At 43.5% G+C, this 14,303-nt stretch overlaps 1 protein-coding gene across 4 annotated transcripts in view; it reads right to left on the minus strand.

Moving 5' to 3' along the window:
* SLC22A16 (solute carrier family 22 member 16) overlaps positions 1-14,303 on the minus strand; it is a 103,041-nt gene that overhangs the window by 24,073 nt on the left and 64,665 nt on the right. For 3 of the 4 annotated variants that reach the window (XM_073893777.1, XM_073893778.1, XM_025863904.2), the window contains one exon: positions 1,290-1,769. In XM_073893777.1, coding sequence (XP_073749878.1) covers positions 1,290-1,769 — 480 coding nt within the window. Of the gene's footprint in view, positions 1-1,289; positions 1,770-13,402; positions 13,541-14,303 lie in introns of all 4 variants that reach the window. The other variant, XM_073893776.1, reaches the window with a different exon arrangement.

The following is a 14,303-nucleotide window of genomic DNA, read 5'->3' on the forward strand; positions in this document are numbered from 1 at the left end:
AAGGAAGGAAGGAAGGAAGGAAGGAAGGAAGGAAGGAAGGAAGGAAGAAAGAAAGAAAGAAAGAAAGAAAGAAAGAAAGGAAGAAAGAAAGAAAGAAAGAAAAAGTTTATTTAAAAAAATTAATAAATTTTTAATAAAATACGATTTCCAGATTTTTTTCAATAATTTTAAGCTTTTCTTCTATTCCTTTAAGAGCAGTAAACATAGTGAATTTATTACCCATGCCTGACAATTCTAGTATTTGAAGTCTTTGCGCATAAAGGCTGCTTTTGCTGACTCTCACTCATGGTGCCTTTTAATCATGTGTTTTGGCTTTGACTGACCTAATTTCCACACCTTCCACACAACTACCAGGAAGGCAGTTATGGAACAGAAGATTCTTAATCATAGAAACATAACTTCAGCCACCAAATAATAACTAGACTCCACTTCTCTAATTTTATTACTCAAACGGCATCTCATGGGATGTGAGTTAGAGGTGGGGAGACCTGGGCACTCCTCCCTTTAGGCCTCCATAGACTTTGCCTCCATTGACTTTCACTTCTATTTTGGCCCCAGCCACAACAAAGCCCTATATTTTTATTTTGGACATTTGTTAGCCCCATTAGACTAGCATACCCCAAGGGCAGGGATTTTGACCTAAGCTGTTGCCTTCAGGTTCCCAGGGCCCAGAACAGGCCTGTAAAATTCACAACTATGGGGACCAAATAAATTCATCTCTGTGTGTTAGCACAGGTACTTAAAGCGCAGTCCATGTCCACACAGAGATAACTTTGCTTTATTTAAATGCTATGTATCCCTTTTAATGTATGTTTTTTAAGAAAATATGGCTAGCGTATCAAGAACTTAGAACCAAGTTACATCTATTAAAAAGCAAGTTTATTTAAATATATATATATATTCAAATAATAACCAGTATTTATTGAGTGGTTATATGTCCAAGGTACTTTTTCTGCATTAATTTTGCAATAACCCTTTGAAGTGAGTGCTATTATTTTCATCACCAGTTTACAAACTAGTTTCTGAAACACAGGTTATGCCATTTTCTCAGGGCTCATGACAAATAAGTGGTAGAACCAGGATCTGAACCCAGGTAGGCTGTCTTCAGAACCCATGCTCTACCCACTATGTTTTTTGTGTATCCCTAAACACAATCAGCAAAGATGTAGGCATTTAATAGGAGGTATGAACATGACTAAAGTTTTGAACATAATTTCCTGACCTCTAAGAAAACCAGATAGGAAAATGAACCTTACACTGATGCAACAAACCTAAATACTTCATTTTACCTGTCAGAAAGGTAGCCAAAAATCATTGCTCCCAGCAGGACTCCCAACATAAATACGGGCTGGACCATCTTTGCAAACCATTCTCGGTTACACACCAGATCCCACTGAGTCACCACGGTGCTGTCCCACTTGCTCTTGTCATAGATGTAGCCATCCAAACAAGGAAAGCTGCTCTTCTGGCCATTATAATCAGAGTTCAAACCAGACTTTTCATCCCTCCGGAATCGGTGACAACTTGTGAGCTCCCAGACCTCACCGTTCTGTAGCTGCACTATAATCTGATCTTCATGGCCTGTGAAAAACAGGATCCAGATGTCCTCCAGCCTCCAACTAGAGATATTGTGGAAAAGAACCTGACTCACGTTGCCCGGAGGCCGGCAGGTATGGTAGGGGGACACTGTCATGAACACGGATGCCAAGTAGTGGATACCACAAGAGATGTTCTGGAAGGCACATATAAAATAGAGGACTATCTGAAATCTGCAAAGAGAAGAAAAGCAAGTTACTATATCTGGCCTATTGGCTCAAAAAGACTATAAGTACATATGAAGGGTGTTCATCACATTTAGCTTAATATATATACAGATGTATAAATACAGAAATAATTACAAATGTTTCCGTGTGTGTGTGTGTGTGTGTATTATTTGTTAGTATATATACATAGCTCTGTTATGTCACAGGCAATGACACTGAGACAGGGAAACTAAAGGGATCCCATGAAAAAATACCTTTTTGCTCCTTTTTCTGCTTCTTCTCTTGCTAGGACCTACACCCCCATCTTACACACACCTTATAGAATAGATAATATATGGCTTCCTTACAAAGGCCAAGGAATTCATGATTTCTTTGCAGACTTCCAGCACAGTATATAGCATCTAAGGAGTTACCAGGTGGGGTCATCATGAACATTTTAAGACCACTAACTCATCGAGACCCCTGGCTTCAGGGCATAAGTGACTTATGGAGGACACCTAAACACTCATCTTTGTTCTCAGATGCCTGAGAAGACACTGCACCAGACCACCATCCCCAATAAAACCCCAGACTCCAAGCAAAGATGAAACTCACTCTCCTTTCCTTTCCGACTCTCCCAGAGGCTTTGTCTGTATCTGCTCTCTCTATGTCTTCAGTAAACTCTGCTCTCATTTCCTCTTGGCTCACACTTGATTTCTATCCTGTGCAAAGCCAAGGACCCTCCTGGTTGGTCCTGCGGGACATCCTCTGGGTTCTCAAACCTGGCCAACCTGCATCAACATCCCATTGGCAACATGCACATCCAGTGCCCAGATCTTGTTTTCTAAATACATTCTCCAGTAAAAGGGACCAGGAAAAAAGCTGATTTAAGACCAGGACAGGGAAAATTAAAAATATGCCTAAAGCATCTTGTGGAATCAGAAAGTAAAGAAGCACTCAAAATACAAAAGGTTGGGGGCATGTCTAAGGGACACAGGAATCAATCTGAAAAAGCTCCCAGTGGGCAAGGTTGAAACAATTTGAGCAACAAAATAAATAGCATGGTATATCCCAAGGTATAAAATAAATATACAAGTCCATAATGTTTTGTTTAATTTTATGTGTCAACAAGACTGGGCTAAGCCCAGATAGCTGGTAAACATTATTTCTGGATGTGTCTGTGAGATTAGCATTTGAATGGGTAGACTGAGTAAAGAAGATTGCCCTCACCTGTGGGTGGGCATCCTCCAACCCACTGAGGGCCTGACTCGAGCAAAAGGTGGAGGAAGGGCAAATTTGCTCTCTCTGCTGGGTCTGAGACATCCACCTTCTCCTACCCTTAGACACCAGAATTCCTGGTTCTCAGGCTTTTGGACTCAGACTGAAATAGGGAAACTGAAGAACTCCATAAAAACCTGCTTTTTGCTCCTTTTCCTGCTTCTCTTCTTGCTAGGGCCTGCACCTCCACTTTATACATGCCTCAGAATGCAAACAGCATGTCCTCCTTGTAAGGAACACAGAGTTAACGATTTCTTTAGAATAGATAATACCTAAGGAAAAACCAGGTGACAATGACCGGATGAAGCTTTCATATGCATACTCCAGACCACCAGAGCTAGGCAAATATCTCGAAGGCCCATGCCCCCAAGAACAACACCTGGGCTTTTGTCTCTGTACTAACTGGTCCCTGGATGCCTGAGAGGACACGTACACCACACCACGAGCCTCAGTAAAAACCTCCAGACCCTGACCAAAGACAAGATTTCCTCCTTTCCTGTCTGAGTCTCCCAGAAGCTCTGTTTGTACTTTCTCTCTACTTTCAATAAACTCTGCTTTCCCCTCCCGCTGGCTCAACTTTGATTTCTATCCTGTGCACAGCCAGGGACTCTCTTGGCTGGTCCTGTGGGACTCCTTCTGGGTCCTCGGACCCAGCCTGCTAGCAACTAGACCAGGACTTACATCATCAGTCTCCCAATTTTCAGACCTTCAGACGTGGACCTCTCAAGAATCCCACCGGCTGCCCTGGATCCCAGCCTCCAGACAGCACATTGTGCAACTTGTCTGCCTCCATAACTGTGTGAGCCAATTCTTATAATACATCTCTCATCTGGATCTCTCTATATATCCTATTTGTTCACGGGGTGCCTGGGTGGCTCAGTCGGTTAAGCATCTGCCTTCGGCTCAGGTCATGATCCTAGGGTCCTGGGATCGAGTCCCACATCGGGCTCCCTGCAACAGAGAGCCTTCTTCTCCCTCTCCTTCTGCCTGCCGCTCTGCCTGCTTGTGCTCTCTCTCTATCTCTCTGTCAGATAAATAAAAACTTAAAATATATATATATATATAGTATTTGTTCTGTCTCTCTAGGAGACCTTGATGAATTCAGACTTTGGTACTGAAAGTAGTTCTAAACAGAACTTTAAGAATGAACTTTCTGAACTAGTTCTAGGGTTTCTGGAATTGGTTTTCTAATCAGATTAGATTTAAAAGCACTAATGACTCCCCTCTGACCCCTGTACCCACCATTCTGGTCTTTGATTTTTATGAATTTTACTATCTTAGGTACCTCCTATAAGTGGAATCAAGCAATACTTATTTTTTTGTGTCTGGCTTATTTTACTTGGCAAAATGCTAAGTAAATACACAGCAAATTGCTGTGTTTTGCAGAATTTCCTTCTTTTTTTAAGGCTGACTACTCTTCCATTGTAGGTACACACCACATTTCCTTTATCCATTCATTTGTGGATATACACTGAGGTTGTTTCCACATCTTAGTTATTGTGACTAGGACTGCCCACGGAATACCCATAACCATGGAAGTGCTAATATCTCTTTGAGATCCTGGTTTCAGTACTTTTAAACGTATACCCAGAAGTGGGATTGCCGGATCATATGTGTGAAGCCTCCATACTGCTTTCCATAGTGGCTGCACCAGTCTGCGTTCCCACCAGCAGCACGCAAGTGTTCCAATTTCTCCACATCCTCGCCAACATGTGTTGGCTTTTGTCTTCTTTTAATAATAGCCACCCTGACAGGTATAAGGTGATATTTCACTGTGCTGTTGATTTACATTTCCCTGATGATTAATGACAAAAGACATTTTTTCACACACCTATTGACCATTTGCATATTTTCCTTGGAGAATTGTCTTTTCAAGTCATAGGCTCATTTTTTTAATCAGGTTGTTAATTTTTTGGTTGGGAGTTGTATGCATTCCTTATTTTGTTTGGAAATTAGCTCCTTATCAGAAATATAGTTTGCAAATATTTTCTCCCATTTTGTAGGTTGCCTTTTTACTCTGTTGATTGTTTCTTTTGCTGTGAAAACGCTTTTTGGTTTGATGTAGCCCCACTGATTTATTTTTGGTTTTTGTTGCCTGTGCTTTTGATGTCATATCTATGAAATCAGTGCCAACATCAGTGTCAGGAAGCTTTTCCCTGTTTTCTACTAGGAGTTTTACTGTTTCCAGTCTCATGTTTAAGTCTTTAAACACCACCTTCTCTCTCCCAGCTTGCGCCACTGGCCTCATGGGAGCTCCCTACAGTCAGCTGACAGAGTAAAAGACTTGGGCCTGATTTTACAGCTGCTTCCACACAATATGCAGGCACCCCCTGAAAGTGGACAGCTGAAGCACTACAGCCCCTCTCTGGGGCAGGCCTGAAGGACAGTCGTGAAAGGAAATCTTCCCAGTGAACAGAATTTCGAGCAATGCACCTAGTTGTACACTTCACTTGGAAGGAGAAACGGCCAGACATTGATCATATATCAACACATAAGCTGTAGTCAATGGTTTAGTTGGATGGTCAAGGACTTGGAAAGCACATGATCAGAAAATTGGCATCAAAGAAATTTGAAGAAGAGGTATGTGGATAGACCTCTAGGAATAGGCAAAAAATGTGAAGATATTTGTGTCTCATGTGAGTGCTCACCAAAGGATGACCTCAGCAGAAGAGGATTTTAATAATCAAGTAGATAGGATGATCCATTCTATGGATACTAGCTGGCTTCTTTCCCAAGCCATCTTGTCATTGCCCATTGAGCTAATGAACAAAGTGGTTATGGTGGCAGGGACAGAGGTTATGCAAGGGCTCAGCATCTTAGTGAGCTGATCTGGCTACAGACACCGCTGAGTACCCAATATGGTACCACTACCCAGCAGTAGAGACCAACAGTGAGCCCCCATATGGTACCACTCCTGGAGTGAGTGTTTGCTTGTTGTGCAGAACCATCTGGACAACATTTTGTCCTTACTAGAATAAACACTCTGGATATAGATTTGCCTTCCCTGCACAATGCTTCTGCCAAAACTACCATACTTACAGAATGCTTTATCCATCAGTGGGGTATTCCATATAGCATTGCTCATGATGAAGAAACTCACTTCACTGCAAAAAAATATAGTAGTGGGCCTCTGTTCATAAAACTTACTGATCTTACCATGTTCCCCGCTATCCTGAAGCCCCTGGTTTGATAAAATGGTGGAATAGCCTTTTGAAGACTCAATTACAAAGCCAGCTAGGTGGCAATATCATGCAGGGCTAGGATGAGATTCTCTAGAAAGCTGTGTATGCTCTGAATCAGGGTCCAATATATAGAGCTATTTCTCTCCTAGTCAGCACTCATGAGTCCAGGAATCAAGGGGTAGACATGGGAGTTACACCTAGGGACCCATTAACAAAACTTTGGTTCCTGTTCCCACACCCTTACTCTCTGCTAGCCTAAAGATCTTAGTTCCAGAGGGAAGAATGTTTCCACTAGGAGACACAACAATGATTCCACTGAACTGGAAATAAAGACTGCTGCCCGGCCACTTTCAGTTCCTCAGGCCTCTGAATCAAAAGGCAAAGAAGGGAGTTACAGTGTTGGCTGGGGTGATTGATCCTGACTACCAAGGGGAAATCGGGGCTGGGTGGCTCAGTCATTAAGCGTCTGCCTTCGGCTCAGGTCATGATCCCAGGGTCCCGGGATCGAGCCCCGCATCGGGCTCCCTGCTCGGCGGGAAGCCTGCTTCTCCCTCTCCCACTCCCCCTGCTTGTGTTCCCTCTCTCGCTGTCTCTCTCTCTGTCAAATAAATAAATAAAATCTTAAAAAAGGGGGGGAGGGGAAATCGGCTCCCCAGTGGCAGTAAGGAAGAATATGTCTGCAATACAGGAGATCCCTTTGGGTGTCTCTGAGTATTACAGTGCCTTGTAATGAAGGTCAGTGGAAAATTACAACCCAATCCAGGCAGGACTACTAATGGCCCAGACCCTTCGGGAATAAAGGGTGGGTCACTCTATCAGGTGAAAGGTCCATAGCCAACTGAGATGTTTGCTTAAGGCAAAGGGAATATAAAATGGCTCATGAAAGAAGGGAGTTATAATAAATACCACCTACAACCACGTGACTACTTACAGAAACAAGGACTGTAATTGTCATGAGTATTTCTTCTTTATTTTGTTATGTTTGTGGGTATAGACAGATATTAAGCAAATATCTTCGCTTTTTTCCTTATTCTCTTCTCATATAACATATGATGTACTGACTTTATATCAGTATTTAAGTAGTTTTACATCATAATATTTAAGTTACAGAATATCAGAAGAATAAACATCATCAAAGGACCTTACCTCCCCTTCTGGGGAAAGGATTAGTGTACTGCGGGTTGTATTCAGGATAGTTGTATCATGTCAAGTGGTATTAAGACCTTGTTATTGTCTTTACTTAGAGATTAAGTTTGGTTTAAGGAGATCCATATGGGTTGCAAGTTGACAAAAGGGTGATTAACCTGTAATGGTTAATTTTATGAATCAACTTGACTGGGCCACAGGATGACCAGACAGCTAGTGAAACATTATATCTGGGTGTGTCTGTGAGGGATCTCCAGAAGAGACTGGCATTTGAATCAGTGAACCAAGGAAACATCACCCTCGCCAACGTGGTGGGCATCATCCAATCGGTCGAGGACCCGACGAACAAAAAGGCCAACGAACGACTAATTCACTTTCTTTTTTTTTTTAAGATTTTATTTATTTGAGAGAGAGAATGAGAGATCATTTAATAGGTTTCTTCATTATAAAGAAAAAATATTCATTCATTTTAATAAAGCAAAAAACAATCTGATTATGTAAGACTGTATTTCCTAAATATTTACAGCAAAGGTGAATTCTCAAAGCTCCTCAAAGAGAGCACAAAAGGGAAGAGGGTCAGAAGGAGAAGCAGACCCCCCGCTGAGCAGGGAGCCTGATGCGGGACTCGATCCCAGGGACTCCAGGATCATGACCTGAGCCGAAGGCAGTCGCCTAACCAACTGAGCCACCCAGGCGCCCCTAATTCACTTTCTTTGCTTGGGCTGAAACATCCATGTTCTTGTGCCTTCAGACATTGGTGCCCCTAGTTCAGACCCTGCCTGGGACTTACAGCATCAGCCCTGTGGTTCTCAGGCCTTTGGATTAGGACTAAATTACATCACTGGCTTTCCCAGATCTCCAGGCTTCCACATGGCACATTGTGGCACTTCTTGCTTCTATAATTGTACATACCAATTCCTATCCTAAATACCCTCTTATCTATCTATTTCTATATCTTATCCATTCTGTTTCTCTGGAGAATCCTGACAAACGCACTACCTGGTTGAACAAACAAATAAAAAGGAGAAAAGAGACAAGTCTTTTTTGCCAGGAGAATTCCAACTATTATCTATAAACATTCCCCCTCTACAAGAGATGGGAGCTTAATTCCCACTCGCTACTCCTGGAGGGCAGGCTAAGACACAGTGACTCCTTCCAAAGAATACAGTAGGAAAAAGGAAAAACTAGTAACTTTACAGTGGGAGAAATCGGACACATGCTATCTTCACCAAATGTTGAAAGTTTAACATCCCCAGTGATGTTATGTGGATGTCATGTACCTCCTCATAGGATGTGATGAACAAGCACTTGCCTCTGTGGCACCTTCTAAAAGCCATAACCCCAGTCTAACCGTGAGAAAAACAACAGATAATCCCAGACTGTAGGATATTCTACAGGTTGCCAGGCCAAGATGCCTAATGATGGTCAAGGTCATAAAAACAAACAAACAAACAAACAAACAAAAATACAGGAAAGACTGAGAAACTACCACAGGGTAGAGGGCAGTGGGATAATACACCAACTCAAAGCAGTGCGGTACCCTGGGTTAGATCCTGGAACATGAAGAGAGCGTTAGTGGAAAACCTGGTGAAACCTATAAAGAGTCTGGAGTTTACATAATAGTAATATACTAATGTCAGCTTCTTAGTTTGGCAAATGTGCCACGGTAACTAATGTAAGGTGTTCCCAGTGGGGAACACAGCGTGAGGGACATACAGGAACTCTCTGTACTATCTTTGCAACTTTTCTGTAAATCTGAAAGTATCCAAAAATGTATAATTGTATTCAAAATGTAAAATGTAGAGTCTCCAAATTTATAGACTCAAACCAACACGGACTTATTTTCGGAAATAAAAATTGCCTCACAAGGACAACGGTGCCCACAGGACGGCAGGGTAGAATACATAACATTTGGACTGCCCCACTCATTTCAAACCCCTGGAATAAAGAGTCAGAACAGCCCTCTTTGGGCAGATGGTTTCAATATTCAATTTTAAAAGGATCAGTGCAGACAATGAAGAACATTACTATAAAACCGTCATGACAGGAAGTAGAAAATAGGTCCCATCAGAGCGCACCGATGCCAAATTGCACTGTTGACACATGTGATCTTCATCTCGTCACTGCCTACTTTCCAAAGCAGCCCACCCGCCTGGTCCTGGAGCTCCCCCTCACTGGAAGGCCCTCCTGACCATCCTTTAGCTCACTTGTTCTCAAACTTTTTGTTCTCAGGAGCCTTTACGGTCTCAGAAATCTTGAGGATCCCAAGGGCCTTGTCTTTATGTGAGTTGTCAGTACGTATTAGAAATTATAATGAAGGGGCACCTGGGTGGCTCAGTCGGTTAAGCGTCTGCCTTCAGCTCAGGTCATGATCCCAGGGTCCTGGGATCGAGCCCCACTTCGGGCTCCCTGCTCAGCAGGGAGTCTGCTTCTCCCTCCCCCACTCCCCCTGCTTGTGTTCCCTCTCTCTGCTGTGTCTCTCTCTGTCGAATAAATAAAATCTTTAAAAAAAAAAAAAGAAAGAAAAGAAATTAAAATGAAGAACATTTTAAGTATTTATGAATCCACTTAAACATATTAATAAGCCCACTGCATGTTAACATTAAGGAACATATAGCTATAGTTTTCAAAACAAAATGAAACAAAATTAGTAAGAAGAATGGTGGTGTTTTACATTTAAAACTTAGATTAAAAAAAAAAACAAAACTTAGATTAATAGGGGCGCCTGGCTGGCTTGGTCGGTGGAGCAGGCAACTCTGGATCTTGGGGTTGTGAGTTCAAGCCCCACATTGCGTGTTGAAGTTGCTTAAAAATAAAATCTTAAAAACATGCACGCACACACACACAACTTAGATTAACAGAAGACAGCTAGTTTCTCCAATCAGTGTCTGCGTTCGATCTGATACATTATTACATGTCAGCTAGCCTCTGGAAAACCCTATTGTATATTCATGAGCAACGAGAGTAAAGACGGCCACCAGTGTCTCTATGTTACTATGACAGCAGTTTGGGCCTTGCAGACCCAGAGACGGCACAGGGCACATTGTGAGACTTGCTGGCCTCACCTGTTCCTGCCTCGGTATTTCCTCTCCACACCGAACACCTCCCCATTCAGCCCCTCTTCACCCTTCACCGGCTGCTTCTCCCAGGTCCAGCCTTCCTCTTTGCTTGCCCTGCATTTTCTCTCCCATTGCTTTCTTTCTCTTCTCCGGCGGCGATAGACAGCTGAAGTACCCTTCTGTTCTTTATGTTGGTTTTTTAAAGAACACCTGGTGAACGTTTTCTACTTCTCTACCAAATCATCAACAACAACAAAAGTCCCATGAAAGTTTGAATGAAAGTCCCACAAAGGTAGAAACTGCACTGCCATCACTCTGGTATCTCCTGTGGTACCTGGCATGGTGTATAGTGCAGCGTCTATAGAATGTCTCAGAATCCCTCAGGGTTAAAATGAACTGCACTGAGGTTAATGCATACTCAGTCCCTCTGGTAAAGACAGGTGCTCAAGAGGCCAGTGTATAAAGAATTTTGAAAAAGTATTTTTTTGACTGGGTTCTCCATCAGCAAAAAAAAAAAGAATGTGTGTATGTGTGTGTATGTGCAGAGATGTATAAAATGAGCATATATGAATATGCAATATTTATATACTGAATTAAAATCTTGTGCATATTGAAATAAAAACTCATATTTATATTTACTTATATACACACATTCATATGTAAAATAGGTGTTTTTTTATGGTGCTCCAAAAGATGATCTTTGCCCACCACAGGGGTGAACACACCCCACTTTGAAGACTATCTCAGGTTGGCAAGGCTAAGCAAAGTTGCAGAAGTGGTGATGTGAAGTTATCAAGCTGGCAAGCCCCCCAAGTCCTCAGGGATGACTGCCAAGACAGTACGTGGCCCCATTCCTCACTTCTCATAGAACCCTGTGTAGATAAAGAAGTAAAATGGAATCAACTGAATGGGTTGTGGCTATCAGGACACCACATGCTGGAGCTGGCCACAGTTGCAAAATTCAACTCTGTATCTGGCACTGGCCCCCTGGCAGCTAGTTCAGAAAACAAATACACAAAGCTAAAGGTAAGCAAGAATCAAGTGACCTTTTTCTAGCAACAGAAAGGGAGGGAGAACACACAAATGCTATTCTCGGGGTCTTTGAGGGATGGGCAACCAAGAGAAGAGCCTAGAAGCCCTGAAGCTTGAGTCCTTGTGGCTAAAGGTGAGCCAACTCTTTTTCCAGAAAAGGTGCCCCTGCCCAAAGAAAAACTATCAGAAATCTGCCTCAGCCTTGTCCACACAGAGGGGCTGGGCAGGAACAGCAGGTGGGGAAGATAAGCCTGACTTGCTGTGACTCAAGAGATCCCAAGAAGTTAAGACCACAGCTTGGAAGGGTGGTGCTGCAACCCTCAGCCCTGCAGGTCACTAACATCTAGGCTGCTAGATGCCACGGGAGAGTCCCGGGGTCAAGGCTCTGCCCTTGGCCTACACACACTGAGCTACCTGTGAGCACCTGGCAAGGCTGGTGGGTCACCGGCCCCCAGGCAACAGGCTTGTGAATTCAAGAGGTTTTTCTTCCCTCCCTGGCAATCTCTCAGGAAGCATTTCCCAACCTGCAAAGATGATCACTAGCTAGAAGGGCCCTATTGGAGAATTCCATCTGAGTGGTTCTGCTTCTGTCAGGCGGACTCTGGATGGGCCTGTTCTTGCACAGCAGACGTTCCCCATTTCCCTCCCCCAGTTTACACCTGTTGCTTGTGCTGTACATAACACCTTATTTGGCCTTGTCCTGGGCAATGTGTGTTGGATCATGCACTTTAGCGTCTGGGTTGGTACCTAAATAGTTCATCCCCTGGAATGGCTCCACCGTTGAAAAGTTCACATTCTGCTGACCATAACCTTCTACACTCCCAGCTCCCCCAGTCCTTCCCACTGACCCCATCCCCAGCACCAATCAGGTGCCCAGTCTCTGGATCCCACCAGCTTCTCTAGTTCATTGCTGCCTTCCTGGCTTCAATTCCTTCCCCAGCCAGCCTGAACCCCACAGGCAACACTAGAACTACCTACACACACACATACACACGAACAGACCACCCACCCTGGCAGACCTCCGAAGCTAAGATTTGTCTTCTCTGTCCCAGCCCTAGTGATTGTGGTTCAGGAGGTCTGAGATAGGATCCAGAACTCTATACAAGCTTAAAAAGTTTCCTAAGAGATTCTGAAATGGATGAGAAACACTACCCTAGGAAATCAAATTCTCTGGTTGAACAATCTGTTGGTACAAGGTTTGACATTCGAAATATTTAACAATTGTCATGGAGCAACTGGAACTCTCATAAACAGCTCGTGAGGGCATAATGTGTTATAACACTTTGCAAATCTGTTTGGCAGCTGACCACAGGCACACTCAGCAACAGAGTGGTTCCTCTTCCCTGTATGTACACAATAGAATGTGGGTACAAAACTCCTACCCTTCCAACGCACCTGCCATTCTGCAAAGTGACCTTCATAATACCTGAACTCCTTAGCATGCCATACCAAAACATTCTTGGGGAGGACTGTGAGCTTACCTCTCACCTTCCTTCTCTCACCCTCATACTACACCTTAAAAGATGTAGACAAGAAAGACTATGCACGATAAGCCCAACCTGGAGACGATCTAAATGTCTATTAACAGCAAATGAATAAATTGTGGAATATTCATGCCATTACATACTATACACCAGTGAAAATCAACAAAGTACTGTGACATACAATATGGGTGAATCTCCCACATATGAGGTTGAACAAAAGAAGCCAGACCAAAAGTACACGATTTTTCACTCCGTTTATATAAAGTTTAGAAACAGGCAAAACTAGGGGCGCCTGGGTGGCTCAGTCGGTTAAGCGTCTGTCTGCCTTCGGCTCAGGTCATGATCCTGGGGTCCTGGGATCGAAGCCCCTACACCAAGCTCCCTGCCTCTCCCTCTCCTCTCCCTCTTTGTCTGTGCTGTCTCTCTCTCTCTCTCTCTCAAGTAAATAGATAAAATCTTTAGAATCAGGCAAAACTCACCTATGGTGGTAGATATGAGGACGTAGTGGGGGGGTAGTGCTTGGGAGAGGGCGTGAGAATGGGTGGTCTGGCGGTGGTAACATGGTTCTGTTCACTTTATGATGATTCATCAGGTTGTAGATTATGGTGCATACTTTTCTGTGTATAAGTAATATATCAATTTAAACATTTTATATCTACCAGCCCCAGAGAGCGAGAAGAGTATTCACCAATGCCCTGCTGAGGCATGATTGGAATGGGTACTAAGACACACCCAGTCTTTCCACCTGGTGCCTACCAGCTGGATTTCAGCCCTGAATGGTCACCCAATCCATACTGACAAGGAGGCGTCTTGCTGAGCAATACATTATTTATCCAAATGCCTATCAAATGTCTCAACCTGGAATTCCCACGAGGAACTCAGTACACTCTCAAATTGATCCAAGCCCCAGGCCTGCCCCACCTGGAGTGTAACTGTTTCTGAGTTTCGGACACCAACATCTACACAAACCAGAAATATGGGGCATGGGGCAGAAGGCCGACAGGTCCTTCCCACTTCTCTTTCATAACCAGGAGGTCCCTTCAATTCCACCCGTTAAAACTGTCCAGTCCTCCCTGCTCACACTCCCCCCTGCTTCAGTCCAGACCCTCCTTATCTCCCACCTAGGCTCTTACCTAGGTCTTCTCTGGGCTCTGCCCAAACTCCTGCCCTTCCAACACAACTTCCATTCTGCAAAGTGACCTTCCTAATACCTGAACTCCTTAGCATGCTATACAAAAACATTCTTGGGGATGTTCTTCTCTCACCCGCATACTTCATCCCCCAGGAATAATAAACCACCTATCAGTCTCCAAACAATCCATGCTAGTTCACATAAATATGCTTTTCATGTGCCAGAAAGGTCCAAAGTATCCTTTCAAT

Source organism: Callorhinus ursinus, unplaced genomic scaffold (assembly GCF_003265705.2).
Source record: "Callorhinus ursinus isolate GAN/ISIS: 27379988/994484 unplaced genomic scaffold, GSC_fseal_2.0 scaffold6, whole genome shotgun sequence".
In the NCBI taxonomy this organism is placed as follows: domain Eukaryota; kingdom Metazoa; phylum Chordata; class Mammalia; order Carnivora; family Otariidae; genus Callorhinus; species Callorhinus ursinus.